Here is a 22,788-nt window from a genome sequence, read left to right as displayed (position 1 = left end):
CTTCTTGCCTTCACTACAGACACACAGATCATAGTGAAATGTAGGATGTGTCTTGCTTCCTCTTTTGATTTACAATAAAGCAGACATTTTCCTCTGTAATATGAAACTGGTTAAGATTATCCAAAATCGACAAGGAGCAAACAGCGGTTCTTTACAAAGTCTTGTTTACAAGAATAGAGGTTAGCAACACATCATTCCTTTTTAACCACCCCTAGAGTAAGCATCCTAAACAGTATGCTGAAAGTAAATCAACGAGGAGAACAGCCACACCTCAGTCAGCAGAGGCACATCTATGAAATGCCTTTTGATTTGTTTTGTGCAGCTGGTTGCTGCCGATGTTATTCTGCTCTCTCTTAGTTTTGCTACATCATTGTAACAGGCAGGAGGCTCACCTGCTGTGAATAGGGAGTCACGAGTGAAACGGTTTTAGAACGGGAGTTGTGTTTGGGTCACTTCATGAAACTGAGGGAAGGGGTCATGTCAGTGAGGTCTGGACTTATTAAAAATCAGGACTGTGTAATTTGTTTCCATTAATGCTGCTCGAATTGATCTCAGTTAGCAGCCTCCCCTCTTCCCTCTTATCAATGCATAGAAGGCAGTTGCGAGTGAATTACTATGGTTTACTGTGGTGTAATAATATACAGAAGCCACGGTTTGGTTCCGACCTTGGTTTTGGGGTCAAGGTTCAGTATGAGTTTGGGAAAACAGGAAAAAGCAACTAAATGTCCCGATTGCATAATTCTAGGTTTATCTAATTAATTATTATTATTATTATTATTTTGGAAATGATTTTTAGCATTTGTCTTTATTGGTTTGGACAGCTGAAGAGAGACAGGAAGCGTTGAAACCTAAGTCCATTGTGATGTCTTCAAGGGGGTCTCAAAGCTCCGCTGTGTCATCGTGATAGATTACTCTTCTTCTTCTTATAGTCATGTTTTGTTGTGTCTGCTTCTTGTTCTGTGTTTGTTGTTTAATTATCAATCCAAAACATCGGTACTGTAACTGTTGGGGTCAAACACAAATAGTCATACTCCCTACTAGGGTGACCACTCTCTAACTTTGTTATCAAGATTCCAGAAAAACTAAACTAAGATTCTCACTTCTCACCTGCATGACCACATGTCACAAAGATGAATCACATTCTGGAGTATGTATAAACTTGCATATTTGTCCATTCGTATAAGTTTAAAAACACAACTAAAGTAAATCCAAACAAAACAATGAACTTTACTTAAAGCTACAGCTGTAGGAAATCTGCAGGGCTGAAATATACAAAAATACAGGAAGTCTTACAGTGCACAAAAAATGAATTTATCATAAATTTGTCCCCTCCTCCCTAGAGTCGATGCACATGCGAGTTGCCATGGACACGTAAGCTTCAGTGTTTAATCAGCTCTGCATCAGTCTAGAAACCTTTCTGCGTTCTAACTTCTCTCCATTTTTTAAAAAGCATGTGCAATATTTATCATAGTTTCACCACGTTTCTTGTCGTGGAGCTTATTAAAAATTAGAGGGCTTTTTAGTTCGGGTAGAATCAGTTATATCTGAACCATTTTGCTTGCCCCCCCTGCATTGTTATCAGAGAAGCCAACACTTCAACAGAGCATGCTGGAGGACTAAAGCCACCGGAGGACTAAAGCCACCATAAATGGCCAAAAATGTTACTTATTCATGGTATTGACAGACAGTTTGTTGCTGGAAGATATATCCTAAACAGTGCACCCACATTGTTATAAGCTGCAAAAGTTAAACCCGGTTATTGTTACATTTGGAACTGAGCTATCTGGGTTTTCCTAACTGAGTATACTAAGTATACTAAATAGTAAACAGTAAACAGAGGTGTAACTTCTCCAGCTACGGCTTCAGATTTATTTAACAGTGGATGCAGTGAGCCGGATTATGGCAACAACAACTTCTTTAAGGCAACTATGTTACTCTCTCTCACATTACTCCAAAGACGAGAGCACATTTAAAGATCCGAGCAAAAGACGATGGTAACATGTAGTGCATGTTACGTGGCGTTAAACTGATATATCATAGAAATGCTAGTTTTAACATTTTCCCAACTGTTTCTCTTCTAACTGTCTGTTTGTGAGTGAACTCTTCAAAACCCAATATTTGAGCATATTCTACTTTTACACCATCACTCCTTTATTATACTGAGTTATTTGTTTCCTCTATAATCATTCTGTCTCTGAACTATACATGATATGTTAAAAAAAAAAAACTAATATATAAATATTGAAAAAATTTAAATGTATAAAATATTTCTAATTCTCTGATCTTTTGTATTTTTTTAGTGTTGCAGTGGAAAATCTTTCCTAAACTGTGATATTTGAAACTTAAACTAGAAAACTGTGATTGATATAACAACAGCTGATTCCCATGCTTCTTCTGTCCCTCTGTCGTCTGCCTGTGTAGCTCTCCGACCAGCCACTACCCCATGATGATGCTTCCCTCTGGTCAGGCAGTTCCTGTGCTTCCTGGTCCAGGACATATTCCCTCTGTCATTAATGTAACGCACATTTAGGCACTAAATATTTTGTCATTTGATTAGTAGGTGATAAAGTTTTGAATTAATATGTCTTTTTCTAATCTTTTCTTTGTTTCTAGCTTGTCCGACCCATGTGTATGGTACCCAACATTCCTGGGATCCCAGGTCCTCCTCTGGGAGGCAGCAGCAGCGGCTCTAACTCCCCCTCCGGCTACAGCATCCACTCAGAGGCCAAGATGGTCAGCTCAAGATTAACTCTCTATTTTTGTCTCGTTATCTCTGCTTTTTGTCTTCATCTTCACCCTCCAGCCTCACTCTGCGCTGGCTTACTTTATTCATCATATGACTTTTTATTGCAGTTACTAGTTTATATAACTCTAACACTATATTGCACAACAGAACTTTTTGCATGTATTACAACGTATGCCTTGTTCCTTTGTTAGCAGAAAGTAATATATATATTTATTTTTGTACTGTTTACATTTTTATCGCAAAATTGCACACTTAGACAATCAAATAAAGGCAGACAGTAAATAAAATAAAATAAAAAAGTGGCCTTAATAGTAACTAAGAAATGATTCTAGACAGCCGTGTTTTTTTCCAGAGACCATTAGACCATTTTAGACCATTACTTCAGGCGACAAAATGTTTTATATCACAAAATAACATAATCTTATTAATGTTCCAGGAACACATAACTGCAGTTGGCTTACATAATCTAAAATGCCTTGAGAGTAAAAAGGTTGAGATAGGATGTCACATGAATGTGGTGCTGCTGGAACAGGCTGGAACTGTGATAATGTGAGGTCAGCATGGGTGAAGATCTCTGAGGAAGTGGAGCACCTTATATATTTCATGGCTGAGGGGATAAAGGCTTTTTCTGTTGCTTTTTTTAGGTCGTGTCATGAAAATATGTAGTATTGGCTCTTGTTTTCTTTGCTTTTGATGTGCCTTGATCCTTTAAGCATTCACACTGCTGGCTAGGGCTTGTTTTATAAGTACTCTTCATTATATCGATGTTGTTCATTTCATATTTCTTCTGTAGCGTCTGAAGGCTGCACTGTCACAGCAGAGCCCATCAGGACACAGTATGGGGATCATGGCCATGGGTGGCAGCCCAATGATCCCTCAGAGAGCAGAGCAGAGCCAGCTGCTCGTCCAGCAGCCAGATGCTCCATCACCTGCACAACCTCAGGTACAAAATGTTATCTATAGCCGAGGATCTGGAGGAAATGATAACAGACCATACAATGTTTAATATTTAGCACAACACCTGTTTCTCTAACGTTAAACTTGTGCTGTACTTCTTGTAGTGACAATGTGCTCTGACTAAAATAATGCAACTATGACTCAAACTTCCCCTTTCTCTCTCTTGTCTCTCTTCTGCTTCCTTCTTACCCTTTCCCCTGTTCTCCCCTCAGGTATCTCCAGCACAGCCAACAGGTGGGCGGCGGCGGCGGACACTAGACGATGATCCAGATGAGCGAAGGCAGCGCTTCCTCGAGAGGAATCGAGCTGCGGCATCGCGCTGCAGACAGAAACGCAAACTGTGGGTCAGTTCTTTAGAGAGGAAGGCTGAGGATCTCTGCAACCTCAACGTCTCACTGTCGGTGAGTGGGTAGGAGTGGGTGGGCTGAGGTGAAATGTGGCCTGTGGGAAGCATGCGTTAAAGTGTGTATTGTTACACTAACTGTGCCCAGTGGACGGATAAAACTGGAAGTAGAAGTTTGTTAATTTTTAATAAAAGTATGGAAAATTCATAGAATTATAGGTAACTTTACAAAGGGTTGAGGTTACACGATTTGTAACCAATGAACTCATAACAACTTGTTTCCAAACTTTTTTTTTTATCTTTTATGGATGCCTCAGGTTATTTTTACACTGCATAACCACTTCTTCACTGCCAGCTGTGCTTGATTAAAAACTAAACTGTTGTTAACTCCTAATAGTGCATTCTTTAACTTGAAAGCATGATAACCTCTTGGGAAACATGTGGCATGCTTCCTTGCATTTAAGGGTGCACTGAGTATCAGTATAATAGCATTTCTCGACCAATTATAAGCAAAATTAAAACAGAATTTGTTCTTATTTTCTGGGCCTTCAGAATGAAGTGTCTCTGTTGAGGAACGAAGTGGCCCATTTGAAACAGCTGCTGCTGGCCCACAAGGACTGTCCTGTGACCACCCTACAGAAGAAGACTGCCTACTTAGGTGAACCTTTTATTTTATGCCTCTAACTATTTTCCATTGTTATTGAGGGCAGTATTTGGATACTGTAAAAAAAACAAACAAAAAAATCCTTAAAAAACAATATTGTCCATAGCCTATCTGAAAGACTAGTATGGAGTGGATTCAAAGTGAAGAGCAACTGTCTATGGTTTAAATCTGCATTTGTTTCCTCCTTTTTTGTATAGCTGCAGAAGAGAGCATGAAAGACACCTCAGAGCCCACAGGGTCCCCTGCCCCAGTGATCCAGCACAGCTCTTTGGCGCACAGCCCTTCTGCAGGGCATAATGGTCTGAGCTCAAGGGCAGCAGCTGAGGCCATGGCTATGTCTGTGCTGGCAGGAATGGGTCAGCATCAGAGGTCTGAGAGTGGACCCTCTCACATTATCATGGCTGCACAATCTCAATCTGCTGCCAGATGATGAGCGATTCCACCACGGCCCAGAATTGGCTCACACTCATTTCCAAGGGGTACAAAAGGGCAGCAGATCCCCAACCTCCTCCCTCTTGAATCTAGAAGTGAAAATTTTGTAACCCCACCCAGCCCCACCCACCCCCACCCCCCTCGCTGTGCTCCTCTGCTATCTCTGCCTCCCCCCCCGCCCCCCCCCTGTAGAGCCATCATGCTGTGGCCTGGAGCTCAGCAGCAGCCTTCTGGGTATGGACCGAGACTTTGGAAAGAGCTTCCTGTTCACTTTGCCATAGACTACAGGGGCTGGACTCCACCCTCACATCCTCGTTTCCATCTCTTGTGCTTCCCCTCTCATCTCTCCTCTGTTCAGTAGGCACAACGCCTCACTGGACTGTAGGACTGCATCGCTCTTGAGTGTACTGACGCATTGAACTTTCCATATGGACACCTTAGCACGTGCACAGTTTCTAACACACAGGTGTTTCAAAGATTCACATGATCAAATCAGATACCACACAGGGCTTCACACTGTATTCAGCAGGGAATAGTGCCTTGTTGATCCTCGACTTTTCTAGTCACACACACACACACATACACACAACCACACACAAGCCATCAAAGCCTTTGTCCCTGTACATCCTTGGCTCCAAAGACGCAGTCATCGTCTAGACGTCTGACTCAATTTTCACCGAAACTCTTTGTAAATTGTTACACCTCCAGGTGATCTAAACACAGAACCCAAAACCTTACCTCATTCAAACCTTTTATGTTAAAATAGATTAACTGTGTGTGTGATTGGCTCTGTGTGTATATATTTATGTACATCAGAACATAGCAGTTTGCCTACTCCTGATCTCATACGTTAATAGCTGGATTGTTAGCATGGGACTTTTTCTATTAGAGTGTTATGTTGTTGATACAGTACGTGCAGCTATATATTTTTTATTAATTGGCACATCCAATCCAAGATTTGACCACAGAACCAAAATACGCTAGATTGACAGTGTGTTTTCTTAAAATTAGTATGTTTGAGGATATATATTATTATTTTTTAAACCTGAAGGGAATTACTCTGTCCCCTCCTTCCCACTTTACTCTAAAACAGACAGTTTTGCTGTTTATTGGTTTGTTTCCATTTGATATCAAATTATATCTGGTGTTTCTCCGTGTGGGCTCTTGACTTCCTGTAACTGTTATTTTCACACTTCTCAGGATGGTTGCACATCCTTGCTGCTCATTGGAAGTGCGATGAACCGATAGGTCTCTTTGCTCTCTACCAAACCTAAACTAAGCCATAATGACTTTTAAAAAAAATGTATCTCTGAATCTCCAAAGACCAACTGGCACTTGTTAAAAGAAAAGAAGTACATTTCTAGACTGTTTTTTTTTTCTTCGATTCAGAGGTCACAGTGACACAATCATCAGTAAATAATTGCTTGTTACTTGCGCTTGTTTGTTACACAGTCTCTCACACAATGTCTCATATGTTTGCCTTAAGATCACATCGGTGCCTCGGATATTCACACTTGGAGAATAAAAAGATTTGCTCACATGGAAAACAATGGACCCTCAAAAAATATGATGTTTAACAGCATTTGGTCATTTAATTAAATAATAACCAATTAAAGATTGACCTATTACAGATTCCAAAAAGGCTTTGAACTCAATGTTCCACCATTAGTCTCTCCTCAGTGGCAAAAACAGAACATTACTGGTCTGTCATCTGGTGGAGAGACACAGCAAAGACATCCTCATGCTCTGAGAGAGAAGTTTAGATGTTTCATGACTTTCTGATTGTCTCTTGTTCTTTTGAAACCCCACCAAGATATTTTTAACAAGATATTACTATATTTTTTACACAGACACCTAAACTAGCTTTTTGCTTTTCTTGTTTTCTGTATATTTGCTTCTTTCTTTTGTCTGATGCCATCATATATTTGAAAGATGTGATATTTCAAAAAACAGATATCTGTCCACACAAGGGCATGTTTTATGCACTAAAATAATGAAAATGTATGTTTTATTTGTGTTTCAGCTCTTTCATTTGCAGTTCTCTTGTCCTCATGGTTTTCAAAAAGATATCAGATTTTTTTTCTTCTTCAATTTCTCTTCTCTGTCATGTATACATTAATGGGAATTTGCTCAGCAACTTTAACCTTTCACCTCTGACTGAACCTTTTATCCAATAGTTCCAATGGAGACCCCGATATTTTGTTGTACTTTGGAGCTAGCGCTATATTTGGCTGGCAGTCCCTTTATAGACTATTGTTCATATGAAATTTAAATACAAACTATATTTAGCTTTCAGTTGTTCATGTAATTCATGTCATTGGCACCTTTTCTGTCATTTCTTTTTGTTGTTGTGTTCTAGTTTCAACACCATACAACCTTTGTCATAGTATGTCTAAATGAACTGGTGGATAGAAACTAATTACTATCAACACACAGATTTCTTCTTTGTGTTTTTTTTTTTCAGTCATTAGTCCAACAATAGGCAACATCCCCTTTCTACATGTTTGAAAATGAATTTGGGCGTCTCTAATTACTGTCCTTGTCTAACTTATTCTTTAATTGGGCAACTAACAATCATCCTTACTGTCTTTGGCATATTAATGTTACATAGAATTGTTGTAAAAAGAGGAATCAAATGAAAAATGCAACAATGTGAATGTTGCACAAAGTGTATTGATGGTTTTTCACACTCCCGTTGATGGACTTGATGATTTCAGAAATTGTCCTTGTACTGTACATATCTGTACTATACGAAATATATTTACTTTTCCATGCATGTCCAAGTGGAATACTATGAACACTTACAGTGCTGCAGTTTTAATTAAAGAAACTACATCTTAATAAACATTTCACACGTTTTGTTTGTGTGTTTTAAAGTTGGAAGAAATCTTTACATAGGACAAACATGTTACACATTTCAAGTACGTCTGATAAGTGTGACGCTCTTTTTTTGACTTGTTTATGATGGAGTATTTCCAAAAACCTGTGCTCTGGCCCTGCTTTAAGTGCTTTTGTACTACACTCAGGTACTTTTGGAGAGGCAAAAAGTAACACAGTAATCTACAGTTATACTGTTTAGTTTAGTTTCCTTTGAAGTAAGTAAGTTATGCTTAAGAGACAATGGCATGCTTCTGACAGCAAAAACATGATTGTAGCCTATAAGCAGCCCTTGACTGCAGAGTTGCTGTGACTAGTATATATACATTTATAGAAGGACTTAAGTTTGTTCCTGATATTAAGTTACTAAAGCGCTGAACTTAAAGTACATCAAATTTAACAGCAAGCATTCCCAAAAGAACGTGGTACAATAAAAAAAATCTGTTACTTCATCGGATAACCAATCAAATGGTTGAAGTTACAAGATATATTATATGATTAATATATTCTAACAATCTTTAGGTTTTACAAAAATATGTTTTTGAAGATATCACCTACATCATTGTGGACTTGCAAAAAGGATTCTTCACTGTTTGGCATCTTATGGTATGGTTTCGTATCTTTTGCAGCCCCTTAAAAAAAACTAGTCTCCTCTTCAGTTTTGATGTCTGTCTTTCAGTCTTTTTATGATCACTTGTGCGAGCCAATTTCCCCATTAATCTCATACTCCTAAAAGTTATCTTTAAATCGTTAGGGCACCTTAACCAACTTCCCCCCCTGATCCAGCTTTCAATAGGATCCCCTGGTATCTTTCAACTCTTGGCAGGTTTGGTCATTAATGCTTCAAAATTCCTTCTAGGCTACTATTAAAATGCTGAATAAGAAGTTGAACTATCCTCTCTTGTGAGTCTTACTCGGGTTCCCTTAAGGACCCAATTGAACTTTAATTGTGTGCTAAACTGGGAAATGACTTGATCAAATTATACAGCGCTGTCCAACTAGTGGCTGCAGAAAGTGTGTTTTCTGTGTGTGTGTTATTGTCAGAGAGACGCCAGAGGGAGCAGCAGTGTCGGGAGTGTTTCTCGGCTGGGACGCAGGCTGAGGTAAAGGCTTGTCACGTGACCTGCTCGTTGCCGCTGTGGTGAGTTTTTCCCATTATGGCGGAGGGGACAAGCCGTGCGGATGGACCGTCTCTCCCACTCTGAGGCTTGTTTTGTGTCTTGAGGGAGGGCGTTTTTATGTTATTTTTTTAATTTTTTTTTTGTTTGAAAGTTCCTCGCCACAGCCTGGTGTCCTTTCAACTCGACTGCACTGCGTGTTTATTAGCGAAGCCATGGCAGACCGCGGCGCGGATTTGTCCGCCCTGCCAAAAGAGGTTAGAGACCAATTGGCGGAGTTGGATCTGGAGCTGTCTGAAGGTAAAGGAGGGGAGGGGGGGCTGATCATAGGAGGGGAGCGGGAGGGGGGGGGGGATGCTATAGCAGATTTTTAAGCTAGCAATGTCTGTCTCAGCTGTCTGTGCCACCCGGCATTGTCCTAAACCTACAGTTTCATTCCTCCCTTAGTCCACTGTACGTTTCTGATGCATTGAATGAAGCACACGTCCGGCACATAGTTAGCTTATTTTGTGCTAATGCAGGATGTTGAGTACACGACCGAGCAGAGCAATGACAAGCAGGAGGGGAGAGAAAGGCTTCATCCATTTCCTCGTGTCTCCTTTCTCTTAACTCACGTTGAGGCTTATTTTGAAACAAAGCGTCGATACACAGTGACGTTTCTTGATCAAATCCTCCTCATGTGTCAAAGCAATATCTCTGTGTCTGTGTGTGTGTGTGTGTGTGTGTGTGTGTGTGTGTGTGTGTAGCTGTCTGACAAACTGGGATGGCCAGAGGCAAGGTCTGGCTATTAGGGCTTTGACCCCCTTCTCATGTCATCTTTGTTACACTTCCTCATACGGCAAGAATTTGACCCATCTGTTATCTGGCTTCCTGTTTGACATCACAGACGCCTTGTCACCTAGTGCGCATATGGTTTTCTGGTTTCTGCTGAATAAAGATGTTTTGTTGCAGTAAAACTGTGAGTCACCGCAACGAGGGTTGAGGTGTAATGACAAGGCCTATAGTCATCTCCTGCCCCCTTCAAGTCTGTTAGGAATAACTGTCATTAATTACCCAACATGGTGTATGACCTCACTTGCAACTGACTTATTCACCTGTGAAAACCTGCTATAACTAGAATTATAGGTTCATGTTCCTGCGCTGCTCATTGTAGGGTTTTTTTTTTTTTTTAGAATTGTGTCAGGTGTTCACCTCCATGACGCTTGTTTTGCATTTGTGGAAGTACAGTTGATGGGTGATTGATGTTTCTATTTATTGTAGTCTATTAATATCTCAGCCATTCATTCAACCAAAAAGCATAGTGCTAATCAACCCCTCCCCCAGAGCAGCTGTTAGCCCCAGTCCTGCTCTATACTCATATTGACACACACTGTCCCATCAGTGACAGCCCCACTGCTGCATGGCACCTAATCCTCAGTCTTCCAGCTTAGGTGTCTGAATCAAGTGTGTGAATCCTTGTGTGGAGCGATCGCTCAGTCATGCCAGTAATAAAACATGAAAGTGGAACAATGTACTATAAAGGACCTGTCAGTGCTATTTCCCATCTGGAAGTTGCATTCTAAAAAAAGCAAATTCACATGCGTTTATAAAAGTTAACAAAATGTTAATTATGAGAACAGTAGGGGCATGGATACCATCAGGCAATTTTTGAAAGGAAATCTGATTAATTAGAGAATTAGAGGCTGCCCTCTATGGTTAATGTGTCTTTCTTATGTGGATAAGCCAGGATTTAGCATGTTACTGTGGCATTGAGTAGACTTAGAAACTGGTAGTTTGGGATGTTATATATCATCAATTACAAAGAGGTGACAACTTACATCACAGGCTGATCCTTTAACACATCGACAGATGAATTTAAGGGGTTGCAGATATCATAGCTTACGCGTTTATGTATGAAATATAGACAATAGAAACTTGTTATTTTCATAAAAAGTTAATACATTCTTTATAATAAGGCAATTATCCCTTAAATTAATACTTTTGGCAAAAGCTATAAAAATAAAACAAAATCAGCTTTAACTCATTGATCAGGACTTTTTGTGACCTCAATGAGACTGGTACATGTTTTATCAGCTGGAATGCAGTAGAAAGTCATGTGTGCCTGATTTTTTAAATAGATAATAGATTATTTTTTCCATGCAAGGATTGTCAAAAATGTTGATACTTCGGTACTTTTAATACCACGTTTTTGTATACGATGCACTGTCCATCATTTTGAGTAACAATAGTTCACAAAAAAGTAGTTCACTATCTATTTCTTAAGAAAGGTGCTTAGGAGAAGAATGAAGCCATCAGAAATTGCAAACAAACACTGTCTAAATTGCACAAATACATTGTCAACGTTTCGGTACCAAAACATATTTTTGCATTTTGAACAGTGTGCAGGAGTTTACTTACATTTTTGGTAGTTAATAACAAGAAATGAATAACAACAAATCACTCAGTGTTGGGAGCATGCATTTCTGTTGCTGTGGTATAAAAAAATGGTATTGATAGTGTAAACGTGTAACTTTTCTGGAAATGTGAACACCCTATACATCACATATTTAAATTGTGATACAAATATATTAAGATACATGACTGAATCTATTTGCCATCCTCTAACTTCTTGAATTTTTAATTGACATTTTAGATTCACACCAATTATTAATTTATCAGTATTTAAAATCATCCTCTTTATAATCAAAACATGCTTTTGGTGACATTATATATAACAGCCAAACAAACCTGGTCACCTCCTTTCTTTGGTCAGTTAAAAATGGTGATGCATTTGTAAACAGGAATTCTTCTCTGTTGGTGGTGCATTCAAGTTCTTGTGAGAATCACGTGATACATTATGTTGGATTGCTGAACAAAGCAATGAAAGCAAACAATCATATCCATATTAACCTGGCGCCCATGTTTACTCATTGTTTGTTTCGCCATATTGGTTGTCTGACAAACATGGCTGGTGATTGCTTTCAGATTGCGGCTCCAAAGCCTTAGATGTAGTGGAAAAATAAATGTTGTCTCAGTTTTAGCTTCAACTGATGTAAGTAAGGTGCCGGCTTCTTTATGAGTGGATGCATGCGGCATGTCGTCATCTTATCATCAACTTCTTTGAGTCTATAACTACCCCTTCTGAGAACCAAGTGCAAATGCCTGTTTCTGCGTTGCTCGGATAAGAACACAGAGCTGCCAAAAGGCCCCTTAAAAACAGCCCAGTTCTGCTAGCCCCCTGTGACCATGGGGACACAATGACACCATTCAGCTGGTCTGAACCGCCGTGACCAGGAGCTCTGCTGCCATTTAGGCCTTTCAGCTGAGCCCAGCCTTTGTGTGCACGATGGAATGAGCTGCTTCCATAGGAAGAAAAGGGAGGGGCTGGTGACTGGTCATACTTGAGAAGATTACGTGTAGTTTGAACTACTGAGGGGAGTTGATCGCCCCTTTCACCCTGCCATGTCTCAGCTGTGACAGGGGAAAAGGTCACGTCTGGTTCTTTTTCTGTAACTATCCTACCTGTGTGACATCCCCACCAACTTTCTGACCTACTGTCAGCTGTGTTTTCTACAAAACTCAAGTAAACTTCCACACAGACTACTTGTTCTTTTGTGAAATATTTGCTGGTATTCCAGGGCCAGAAATCAGAGATGCACTGATTGCTATCTTTGGCCAATTCTGATTTTATATTTTTCCCTTGTCTGACCTGCTGATACCTGCTTATTTTAAAGTCTTCAAAACTGCCCCAGAAGACATGACCATCTCTCGTTCTAACTCAAGCAGATCAGAACCAGAAAATGTTATGTGTCAGATTTAAACAGCCATTATTAACACTCTCTTTATCCCTAATTATTTAATGTAAGAGCAACTGATAATTGTATTGCTTCACTCTCTTTAGCTGTATTTTCCCTGACTCCTGAAGGAGTTATGAATCACTCATGAAATAACTGAAATCAGTGACTATTTCACTGGGTTATTACTTGCAGCCTCTTGCCTTTCTACCTCTGTTTCTCACTGTCTCAGTTAACAGTATTTGCTCTTTCAAAGAGTATTTATCAAGTTTTGTATTGGTTATCAGTTTGTCATTTTGGTGCCTCATCGTAACAAAAGAATATTAATTACCGTAAAACTTAAATCAAAAGCTCTAGTGTTAATTTGCTCCAGTCTCTCCCAACTTTAATAGTGCAGGCGTCCATGTGAGACATGCTTTGGATTATTTGTGATCAAAATGTGGTAAAATAGTGTATTTAAACCTGTAAGAATGTTTTCCCCAAGACCTTACTCCTTTCCCCACCCACTCTCGACACTAAGCAGCCTGGCTTTTCACCTTTTAATCTTAGACAGAAGTTGCATTTCAGCTTTGCATTTTATTTCATTCTCTTAAGATCAACAAAGAAATGTTTTTTGCTGATCCTCCTTATTTTTATATTGCAGACCTACATCTGACACCATTCAGTTCTGACTGTTTTGTCAGAGAGGCGATCAGTAAATGTGGCATTGAAATTGAAAGTAAACCAGTAAACAATGGATATATACAGGCGTCTAATTGAGACCAGCGTTTATTTGTCCAAATGTGCAGCCACATACAAGCAGTGCGGACGCAAGGATCTACCCGTGCATGGGCAGTGATGTACTTCAGGGCAAGTGGAGCAAGGAAAGGAGCTTTGTTTTTCCTCCAGTGTGTGAAAACACACCTCTGCTGATGGGCACCTCACGTCCACACAGCTGACATGTTAGCTTGAGTTTGTGCGTGGCTGTCACGCTAGTGCTTTGTGCCTCTGTACGTGGTATGTGCATGGCTTGAGTGTGAGTCTGTGTTGGGCTCAGAATCTATTATACTTGTGAGGACCGGCTGGTCACTGGTCACTGGTCACAGCCGAGCAAGCTGAAAATTGTGCACCAACATATCTTGTAAAAAATCTCTGCACTCTTGTCTCTTGGCTGCATCATTGTACAGAATGCTAAGCAGGACAAACTCCATGGCATATCTTTGTTGTTCTGATGTTTTTTTACAGGGAGCCAAATTATCCACAGAGATCTTCCCTCAAAAAAAAACAGACCCTGTTGTTTAATCCGGTAAACCACTTAATGAGGGGGCACTGAATGGGTGTCTAAGTGACATCCTGGGCTTCTGCAGCCAGCCTCAAGTGGACACTTGCTGAAGGTTTTTTTTTTTTTTTTTTTTGTGCACTTAATTTTTCTACACAGGTGGTTTGGCTCTTGGTTAAACATGGAATAAAAGAGTTTCACAATAACAATCTGTCTTGTCATCCTCCTTTGTATGGGTTGAGGCCCTCTGAACTGAGCTGCTGTTAACTTAAGCTAAGCTTGTTTGTAACTAAGGTGAAATGATTCATGAAGTTGCCGGCTGAAAGGTTTGGCCAACAGCCTGTGCTTTTTGAAGACTGATTCTATTCAAATTACAGATAAACACAAGACTCATGTTTAAAATGTTTAATGCCCGACTGAAAAAGATGAATGAATATTCAAACTTTGTTATGAACAGCCACATCTGATTTGACAAAACTCTGAGTGGTGTAAAGCTCTTTGTATATGTTTGTGGTCATGTACAGATCTTACCCCCTTTTTGCATCTATAATCACTGAGGGCAGACATAGAGCCCAGATTATTGCCAGTTGCTTCCTTTCTAGGACAGTCACCCATTTAACTGGCATTCAGATGCAGCAGACACTTGATTGTTTCATTGTTGTATTACTAGAGATTGCCCTCAGCAGGGGATGTCAGCACTGATATGGACTCATTCGGTGTCATCCCTCCATCGGCCTGATGGGTTCCCTTGGGAAGACTCTCCTCCAAATAAAGGAGAGGTTTGGGAAAATATTTTTGAAAAAGATAGGCAGCCAACTGTTGTCTTTACACGTAGCAGCAGCTAAAGTGCTTATTTTGAGATTACAGATGTGTGATTAGACACTTCCTCTTAAGTCAAGGTCATGGTGTTCTCAGCAGTGTTTTGTATGTACTGGTACAAAAAGAGAAGTAGGGGCCTCTCACTAAATCTTTACAGATAAAATATCAACCCAAATTCATTTCACAGCTTTTGACCCGAGCAGGCATGATGCAGCATTCTTTGTTCAGAGCTCTGACAAAAATGTTAGTGCCTTTGCCCAGGAAATGAGTTGCCAATATGTCCACAATTGATTTCAGAGCATTATCAATATCTTCAACATAATATTGACTTATGTCTTTTTAGAGAATTTGGGAAAACTTTTTCTAACCAACATTTTTCCCAAGCAAACCAAAAACATTTAAATTACAGACTGCAAGACGCTTACCATGATGCGTTTTCCAGACGGCTTCAGAATAACATCTTGAAAATTAAACCCATGTTTATCCAATTGGGACGTGTTGTGTCTTTCAAGAACTGAATTCTATGTCAAAAAATTTATGTGACTTTATTGAGCTTCACAACTAAATTGTTGTGTGGGTATATGTTTTCGTCAGCACTAGGTCAGAATCTTAAGAAGCACCAATCTTTTCCTTCATTGCTTCAGAGCCAAGGCCTTAGGTCCAAACAGATGGTGGGGCACTCTTGGCAAAAGTCTTTCTTTATGTGTGTGTGTGTGTGTGTGTGAGAATACAGCATGTTTGCACATGCAAATGTGTTTGCAAGTGTCATAATACTGTTACACTGTGAATAGTTTATGATGGCTGCATCCCTTTTCTCTTCCAGACCTGTTGCAGGCTGAATTATTCACATGCTCTCATTAAATACCAGGACACCCTCACAGAGCGGTGTGGGAGTGGGTGTTGGTGCGCTGGTGTGAGTGGTTGGTGAGCGTGACTTCTTTATGTTCCCAAAGGTAGAAGTTGAGGCATGCTTAGGAAAAAGAAAAGGCCAACCTCCTTTTGAATTAACGCCAACAGATATTGACATCCCACTCGTCAGCCCTCTAGACCTGCACATGTTTCACTTTCTTCAGAAGATGCTCAACTTGTTGAACAAGCTCACATTTGATGTCAGGCTGAGCTGGGACAACATGGCAGAAATCAACAACATTATTAATTATTGTTTTTTGTCATCGTAGTATGAGAAAAGTATCAAATATAAAAACATTCATATTTACGTTCAAAGGCAATAAACTGTCTTTCACTGTATGTGTACACCGGATGATAACCCATTTTAGTTTGTTTATAAACATTTCTCTTGAAACCCTAAATTTAGATAACATACTTATGTTAATTAATTCACATAATATTATGGTCCCAATATTAGTCCATCAAAAGTGGTTTTATAATCATATTCATTTTGTATCCACCCACAGTGTTAGGACTCATGGCACTATGCTGTGTAAGTCTATGAACAGAGAGAAGCAAATACATAGTTAAGGCAAGTTTATTCAAAGAGAAGCACTCAAGTAGAGAACATATAAAGAAAGTTCTTTACAGAGTTATATACCATTAAGAACATCATTGATCATAAATAAGACATTAATATACAAGATAGATTGAAAAATTTAAGCCAAAAACAATGATTTATTTGACTTTTTGTCACCTTTAAATCCTCGAATGCAGACGACTCCTGTGATGAACCTTGTCTGAAGCACCTGTGCTAGCAAGCAGCCACTCTTCCGAGGTGCCCCATAGCAGGAATCTGTCACTGAATGTGTGCTGTTCTGTGTCTGACCTTGTGCTCTGATCTTCATGTGGAAGTTCCCTACAGTCTTTGAATAAAAGCTCACTTTAAATTATACATTCAACCCCTTCATTTTATATACCGGTATATGTTTGTGTATCTCACAGTTTGCACAAAAACAACAGTCCAGATAAGCCTGTTTCCTGCTGGTTGTAAATCTGTGAGTCACTGTAATTAGGTGTGTCCTCCTCTCCAGGGCACATCCATCAAACATAAAGTCAGAAAACCTGTTTTAACCTCCTGTCTCTCTGGGCTGTTTACTGAGTGGATGGGTCATGATGCCACCTCTGACTCAAAGGGAATGGATTGGAAGTGGATTTTGTGGATAAGGCCCTTTCTCCCAGACTGCATAACACTTACCTTCATTCACCTTTTAACCTACCTGTAGTCATCACTGGGCTGAAGCAACAGTGGCGCACCTCTGTGACGTTTCATTGCACAACCTTTCCTGCTCAGAGCTGTTGTGGCCTGCAGTCAGGGCCCATAGGATGACACATGAGACAGTCTGATGACTGACCTGATTTTTACTTCATAGGTTTAGTAATAAACAACCCTTGTTTTCTGTGTAGTTTTTTTGGTGTTTTAAGACTGTTTGAGTAGATTCAGAGCCCCTCCAATGTATTGCTAGGCTATATCCACTGGCCGACGGGCCATGTGACTGTGCTAATGCTGAAGAATGCTCTTGTGAATATAAATAGACCTGGCTGGCAAGACAAATTTGCTTTCATGCCTGAGGAGGAGAAAACAAGCATCTCTTTGACACAAAAGCCTTGCCATTATTGCAGTAGAGGCCACCCTCTCAAAGTCCCAAGGAGTCACTTCTAATTGTGTGTATTTCTTTCGCGGTGAGGCTAATGCTCCTGACTATTAGACAGCCGCCAGTAGCAAACTCTTCCACATCCAACGAACCGGCTGGTTTGACACTACATGTGGGTCACTGTTACACTCATGGGGTTGTGTGGGAAATACTACAGCAAATTGAGAACTGCCCTTTTCAGGCCATCAGCCTGCTGTCTGACCTATGGAGACAGTTGCTGTAGGTATGCTAATTGTTAAAGTAGTGTGTCCAGCAGCGCCTCAGGGTGCGGTCACACTGGCCATCCGTACCGTGCCTATGCACGCTTCAACCCTAAAGTCCAGTTAGTTTGGCCAGTGTGACTGCTCCGTGCGATGCTCAGGCACGGTCCACTTCCTTGGCTTTGGCACGAGCACAAGCACGCGGGTACACAACGCTGACAGCCTTCATTAAGGAGAAATCCAGAGTTTCATGTCTGTATCTGACTAAAATGACACAATATAAGCCACAAAGTAGCTGTCATGTTCTCTGTTGTTCTCTGATGTGCGGCTGCAGAATCGCATCTATTTTTTATGGCTGTGTCTGATTAAAAATGGTTAAAATAAGCTGCAAAGTCAGTAAAGTAGCCGTCATGTTCTCTGTGTTGTTCCCCGACGTGCAGACGCGGACTCTCTCTCTCTCTCTCTCTCTCTCTCTCTCTCTCGTTCGCCTGTTTGTCAAATGAGCACGCTTCATAATAACATAAAGCATGCATGCGTTGTATTACGACGTTATGTACAAGAGGTAATCATGCTTACAGGCACAGTTAGTCCTGGCCAGTGTGACACGGCCCGTGTGGGGATGGTGCAGCGGGGGGCCAATCGTGCTTGAGTACGGCACGGTACAGACGCCTTATAGTTAAGGGATCCGCCTTGCGCATCTTGTTCATGGGCTATTACACAGAAACATGCTCTAAAGTATTGACATTTCATTTTGTTTCAAACACGACGTTCTATTTCATCGTGTCTGTGTCATACAGGTATCAGCTTGTGGTTGCGGGTGAGAGCAATCAGAAATATATCATCAGTAATGTTACAGCCTGTTGTAGTCTGTAGCTGCAGACTTAGACAAACACACTCTGTTACACAGCACTATGCTTGGTCCAAAAACTGAAGATAAAGCCCTTTACGCTCGTTTCTCCTTTGGTGTTTTTTTCTGACTACACAGCATGCGCTGCAGTCAGTGCACACACACATCATGTTAAACATTGTTAGAGCGTAAATGAGACAAAGTACATGCTGCTGTAAATTACCTCAAACTTGTAATTCACAGATTTAATTTTCCTCTCTTTGTAAAGTTGATGTGATGGGGGGGTAACAAATACTGTTATTGAAATGCTGAAGCTTTCCATATCACAGTCAGTTGTACTCAGATTTCTAAAAGCACTTTCTTAATTAAAAAGGAGTTTAGGTTTATCTAATATATATAAATAGTACTCTGTGTACATATTATTTGTGTAAATACACATCAAGTGTGTGGTTATTTTTTATTGCGTGTCCATGCACTTTCAGTTACTTGAATAGATACACAAAGTGTTCCGGTATGCTTAGTTGTCCACTCTATTTATGTGCACTGATCGTCTTTTATGCATTTTACTGTCCTGAGCAACGTCTCTGCTCTGCTTGCGAGTTTCATCTGCGACACAAACATACTGACTGACCCATGGCTTTTATTGTTTGTCTCAGACGTAGTGACTTTTTCCTTTTCATACTATATTCTATTCTACTCTCACTCTCTCCATATTGTCTGCGCTCGGGCTGATCATCCACAGCTGACTTTACTTTCAAGCAGGTCTGGAGAACACAGGGTATTTCCTTAGCAGCTGATGGGAAACCAGGTCACAGTTATTTTTTTTCTTTTGGACTGTTGCCTTGTGTTTGAATAGTTCTGCTTTATTGTTGTGCTGAGCCAAGTGGTTATCAGAAATACTTAGCGTAGACGTCCTCAGGAAACCCCCTTAACAGGCCGATGCGTATCTCCCCTCCTGGCCCCTCAGTGCATTGTGCTAAAGTTTGGCTTGCATGGACCTCTTTAATACAACTCCCCAGAGACTGAGGTAAAACAAAGGCCATAAAAAACACACAATATAGGAGGCGCTTAAGCCTAAGCTTTTAACTGTGACAAGTACAGTCCTCAGACCGGTGCAGGACCGCATCGTGTATGTTCATGACCTTGAATAAAAGGTCTGTATTTTTAATGACAGTTGTTAGAATCACATCTTTTGGCCAGGTTTGTGTTACTCATTTCCTGGAGATGAGCTCAAATTGGTTGTTTGCTGATATGTGTTGCTTTGACTGTTATTATGTGTATTATGGGCTTGCATTCTAGCTTTGAATGAGTCTCTGAAGATGTGTGTTGGATATGAAGATGTACCACATGCAGCTGCCAGGAGCCAGAATATATCAACATTGTATTTCTCACACTCTTGTGCCGTAGGAAAGCTTAACCTTAAAAGTAGGTTTGTGTCCAAATTATAATCACAAGATCTTTCAACTAAACTTTCCCTTTAGACTCAGACTCCAACACAGGTAGGTCACACCCGAAACGTTCACCTACAGTAGATGAGAAATTCAGAGATCTGTTTTTGGTTGCTAAGCTCTGGCATTTTTAAATGTCCTTATTTGTTTCTTGAAGTTTTTTCATGATACCAGGATTTTAATTGCTACAAAGTCTCTCACCTTTCCTTCACTCACAACTTTAATTCCCCCACCCGAGTCATAGGGGATAGCTTGTTGCTAGCATTGCCTTGCTACCACTCCCTTGTGACCTTGACCTTCAGTTCCACATGAGGTGAAATGTTTTTGCTCAATGTATTTCACAGTTTGTCAGGCAATCGTAAATCATTTTTCATCACTTTTCCTCTCGTGTTGAATATCCCCACAGACTCAGTCATCAGCAGCAATACATTCTCATCCTGAAGACAGCCTGTTTAATGACTGTGATAGTGGGTGGTAGGAGGTCAGGACAGTGAGCTGTCCTCGGATTAAACTGCAGCAAGTGTGCCTGTGAGGTTTCAATATCAGCCGTAGACTCAACAGTCAGGATCAGAGTGTTCCTCAAAGACCACTCATTGCTTGTTAAGAGCTTCTTATATTGATTTATTTGTTAGCCGCCTGGTTAACATTTGTCCCTCTGCATTAATGTCCTCTTTTAACCAATCATCAGCAATTAAGCAGAGTCAAAGAGCCTCAATTATGAATATCTTAGCAATGATGAATCATCGGATGTATCACCGGCATACATAATAGCAAATATTTGATAATGTGTTTTTGTATTAACTCAGATGACGGTTCAGATGATGTACAGAGGTCAGTGAGCCTCAGGTCAGGGCTGTCCACATGTCTTAGCCCCTGTATCTTTTAACTACGTCACCGCCACAGTGAAAGCCGACACCTCTCGCTCACTTTCACTGCTGAACCACACTCTGGTTACCCAGTGATGCAAAACACTGGTGAGTCTAGATGCTATTCTATTTAGTTTTCTCCTGTCTTTACTGTGTGCAAGTTCCCTCCTAGTGGAACTGAAATTAATTGAACTGATTAGAAAGCCTAATTTACACTGTGGCATATTCTGTGTTGCAGCACACTTGCAGCGAACCTGTTATAGTACAAGAATGGACAGGTGTTTCTGATCACATTAACGATTGCTCTGTTCTATTCAAGTGTTTAGTAAGTTAATGCTAATTGGCAGGCTGCTCAAAACTTAGTAAAGGTTTCCCCTAAATGTGTCACACTGGTTTGTAGTAAAGAGCCATTACATTTTTTTTTAATCTAATTTTTTACTAAGATTACATTTCAATCTCAACAATTTAGACAACTGGACTTTTTACTTTTGCGTACACATACATACACAGTTGCTCTCCAACTATGTTGACGCCTGAATGGAGGTCACTGCTGCGGCTGCCAAGACCCCGGTCAGGGGAATGGAGAGATGTTTTCACATGCATGGACACTGTTTTTTTTTATCTTGGCGTGCTCATGACAGCCATAACATTGCATTTTGGGTTTCAATTTGGATGTTTTTGAGAACTTAACGTGTGTGGACGAGATAATTTTTTAAACGGATGAGAGTAACCTTCGTTTAAATAAAATACCCCTCTCTGTGTTGACTCGGCCTAATGCGATCACAGAGCCATAAATTGGTGCATTGACCATCAGACATGACAGACTACACTACACAGTGTGGTGCATGACTAATCACGGCCGGCGTGATGACGTTGGAAGAAAGAGGTGGTGAGCCGGACAACAACATAGAAGATCTATGGCGTATCATGGCGTTAGAGTTCTGCACATCTTACCGGTACTTTCGTTTTTAACTCTGTTTTAATCAAAACTAACTGGCCAGCAAGAAAGAAACTGAGTAATCCATAAATCCCACGATTTTTCCTGACAGATTCAAGAGATGCCTCATTCCTATCATCTGCTGGGCAAGAAATGCAAATAAGCAGAATTTTCATAATATTAAATGACTTCAGTATACATTTGAGATTGTTTACTGTTATATATTGTATGATAGAAACAAATACCCTGTGAATGTTTGTTTTGCCTTTTTCGTATTAGTGGACACCTAATAGTCCTTTTCACCACTCTCTTTTTTTAGTGCTGGACAAAGTCACATGTGTTACCAATAACATTGACAATGGCTGAGTTTATATTAAGTCACATCACTGACACCTTTGAACTGGCTGATGCAGCCATAAAAGCACATATTTGATGATTCTTCTCAATACCATCTGGGATTATGGTACTATGACAGGCAAGGGTCACTTCTGAAAAGTGAGTATTATTAATTATTACTAATATATCACCAAACTGAGTGATATCCTAAATGCAATAATAATTTAAAGCAAATATCGGCAGTGCTAGGCTAATTTACCTGATCTTAAATCCCTTTAGGATGTGACCTCTTCCATCTGATCATCTGGCTCCTCTGGTCACCTCATGTCTCAAACACACCACCTGTCTGTTAATAGCCTGTTGTGGTGCTTAGAGTTTTAAAAGCGGCCTGAAGAGTAAATTATATTAACCTTTGCTGTTCTGACGTCAGTCGTGTGACGTCAGTCGTCTAACTCAGCAATGAACTGGTTGTTCTTATTTCCTACATGAATTTGGTTTGAAATGTTTCTACAAAATAGTCTTTCACTGAATATGACGTACACCATGCCTCCTTTAGTCCTCGGG

The 22,788-nt window shown here is 40.2% G+C and overlaps 2 protein-coding genes across 3 annotated transcripts in view; both read left to right on the top strand.

Moving 5' to 3' along the window:
• The window catches only part of atf7a (activating transcription factor 7a), a 12,658-nt gene extending 4,657 nt beyond the window's left edge, over positions 1–8,001 (top strand). Inside the window, 6 exon segments of the mRNA XM_065961329.1 lie at positions 2,422–2,515; positions 2,614–2,733; positions 3,540–3,689; positions 3,916–4,104; positions 4,599–4,704; positions 4,908–8,001. Coding sequence (XP_065817401.1) covers positions 2,422–2,515; positions 2,614–2,733; positions 3,540–3,689; positions 3,916–4,104; positions 4,599–4,704; positions 4,908–5,140 — 892 coding nt within the window. The 3' untranslated portion in view covers positions 5,141–8,001.
• A 1,147-nt stretch (positions 8,002–9,148) lies between these two features.
• Positions 9,149–22,788, top strand: part of dip2ba (disco-interacting protein 2 homolog Ba) — a 46,096-nt gene continuing 32,456 nt past the window's right edge. Inside the window, exon 1 of one of the 2 annotated variants that reach the window (XM_065961419.1) lies at positions 9,149–9,437. In XM_065961419.1, the coding sequence (XP_065817491.1) occupies positions 9,353–9,437 (85 nt within the window). In that variant the 5' untranslated portion in view covers positions 9,149–9,352. The remainder of the gene's footprint in view (positions 9,438–22,788) is intronic. The other variant, XM_020648266.3, reaches the window with a different exon arrangement.

This window comes from Labrus bergylta, chromosome 12 (assembly GCF_963930695.1).
Source record: "Labrus bergylta chromosome 12, fLabBer1.1, whole genome shotgun sequence".
NCBI lineage: Eukaryota > Metazoa > Chordata > Actinopteri > Labriformes > Labridae > Labrus > Labrus bergylta.
The sequence above is the reverse complement of the archived record's forward strand: the minus strand, read 5'-3'. Positions and strand labels throughout refer to the sequence as shown.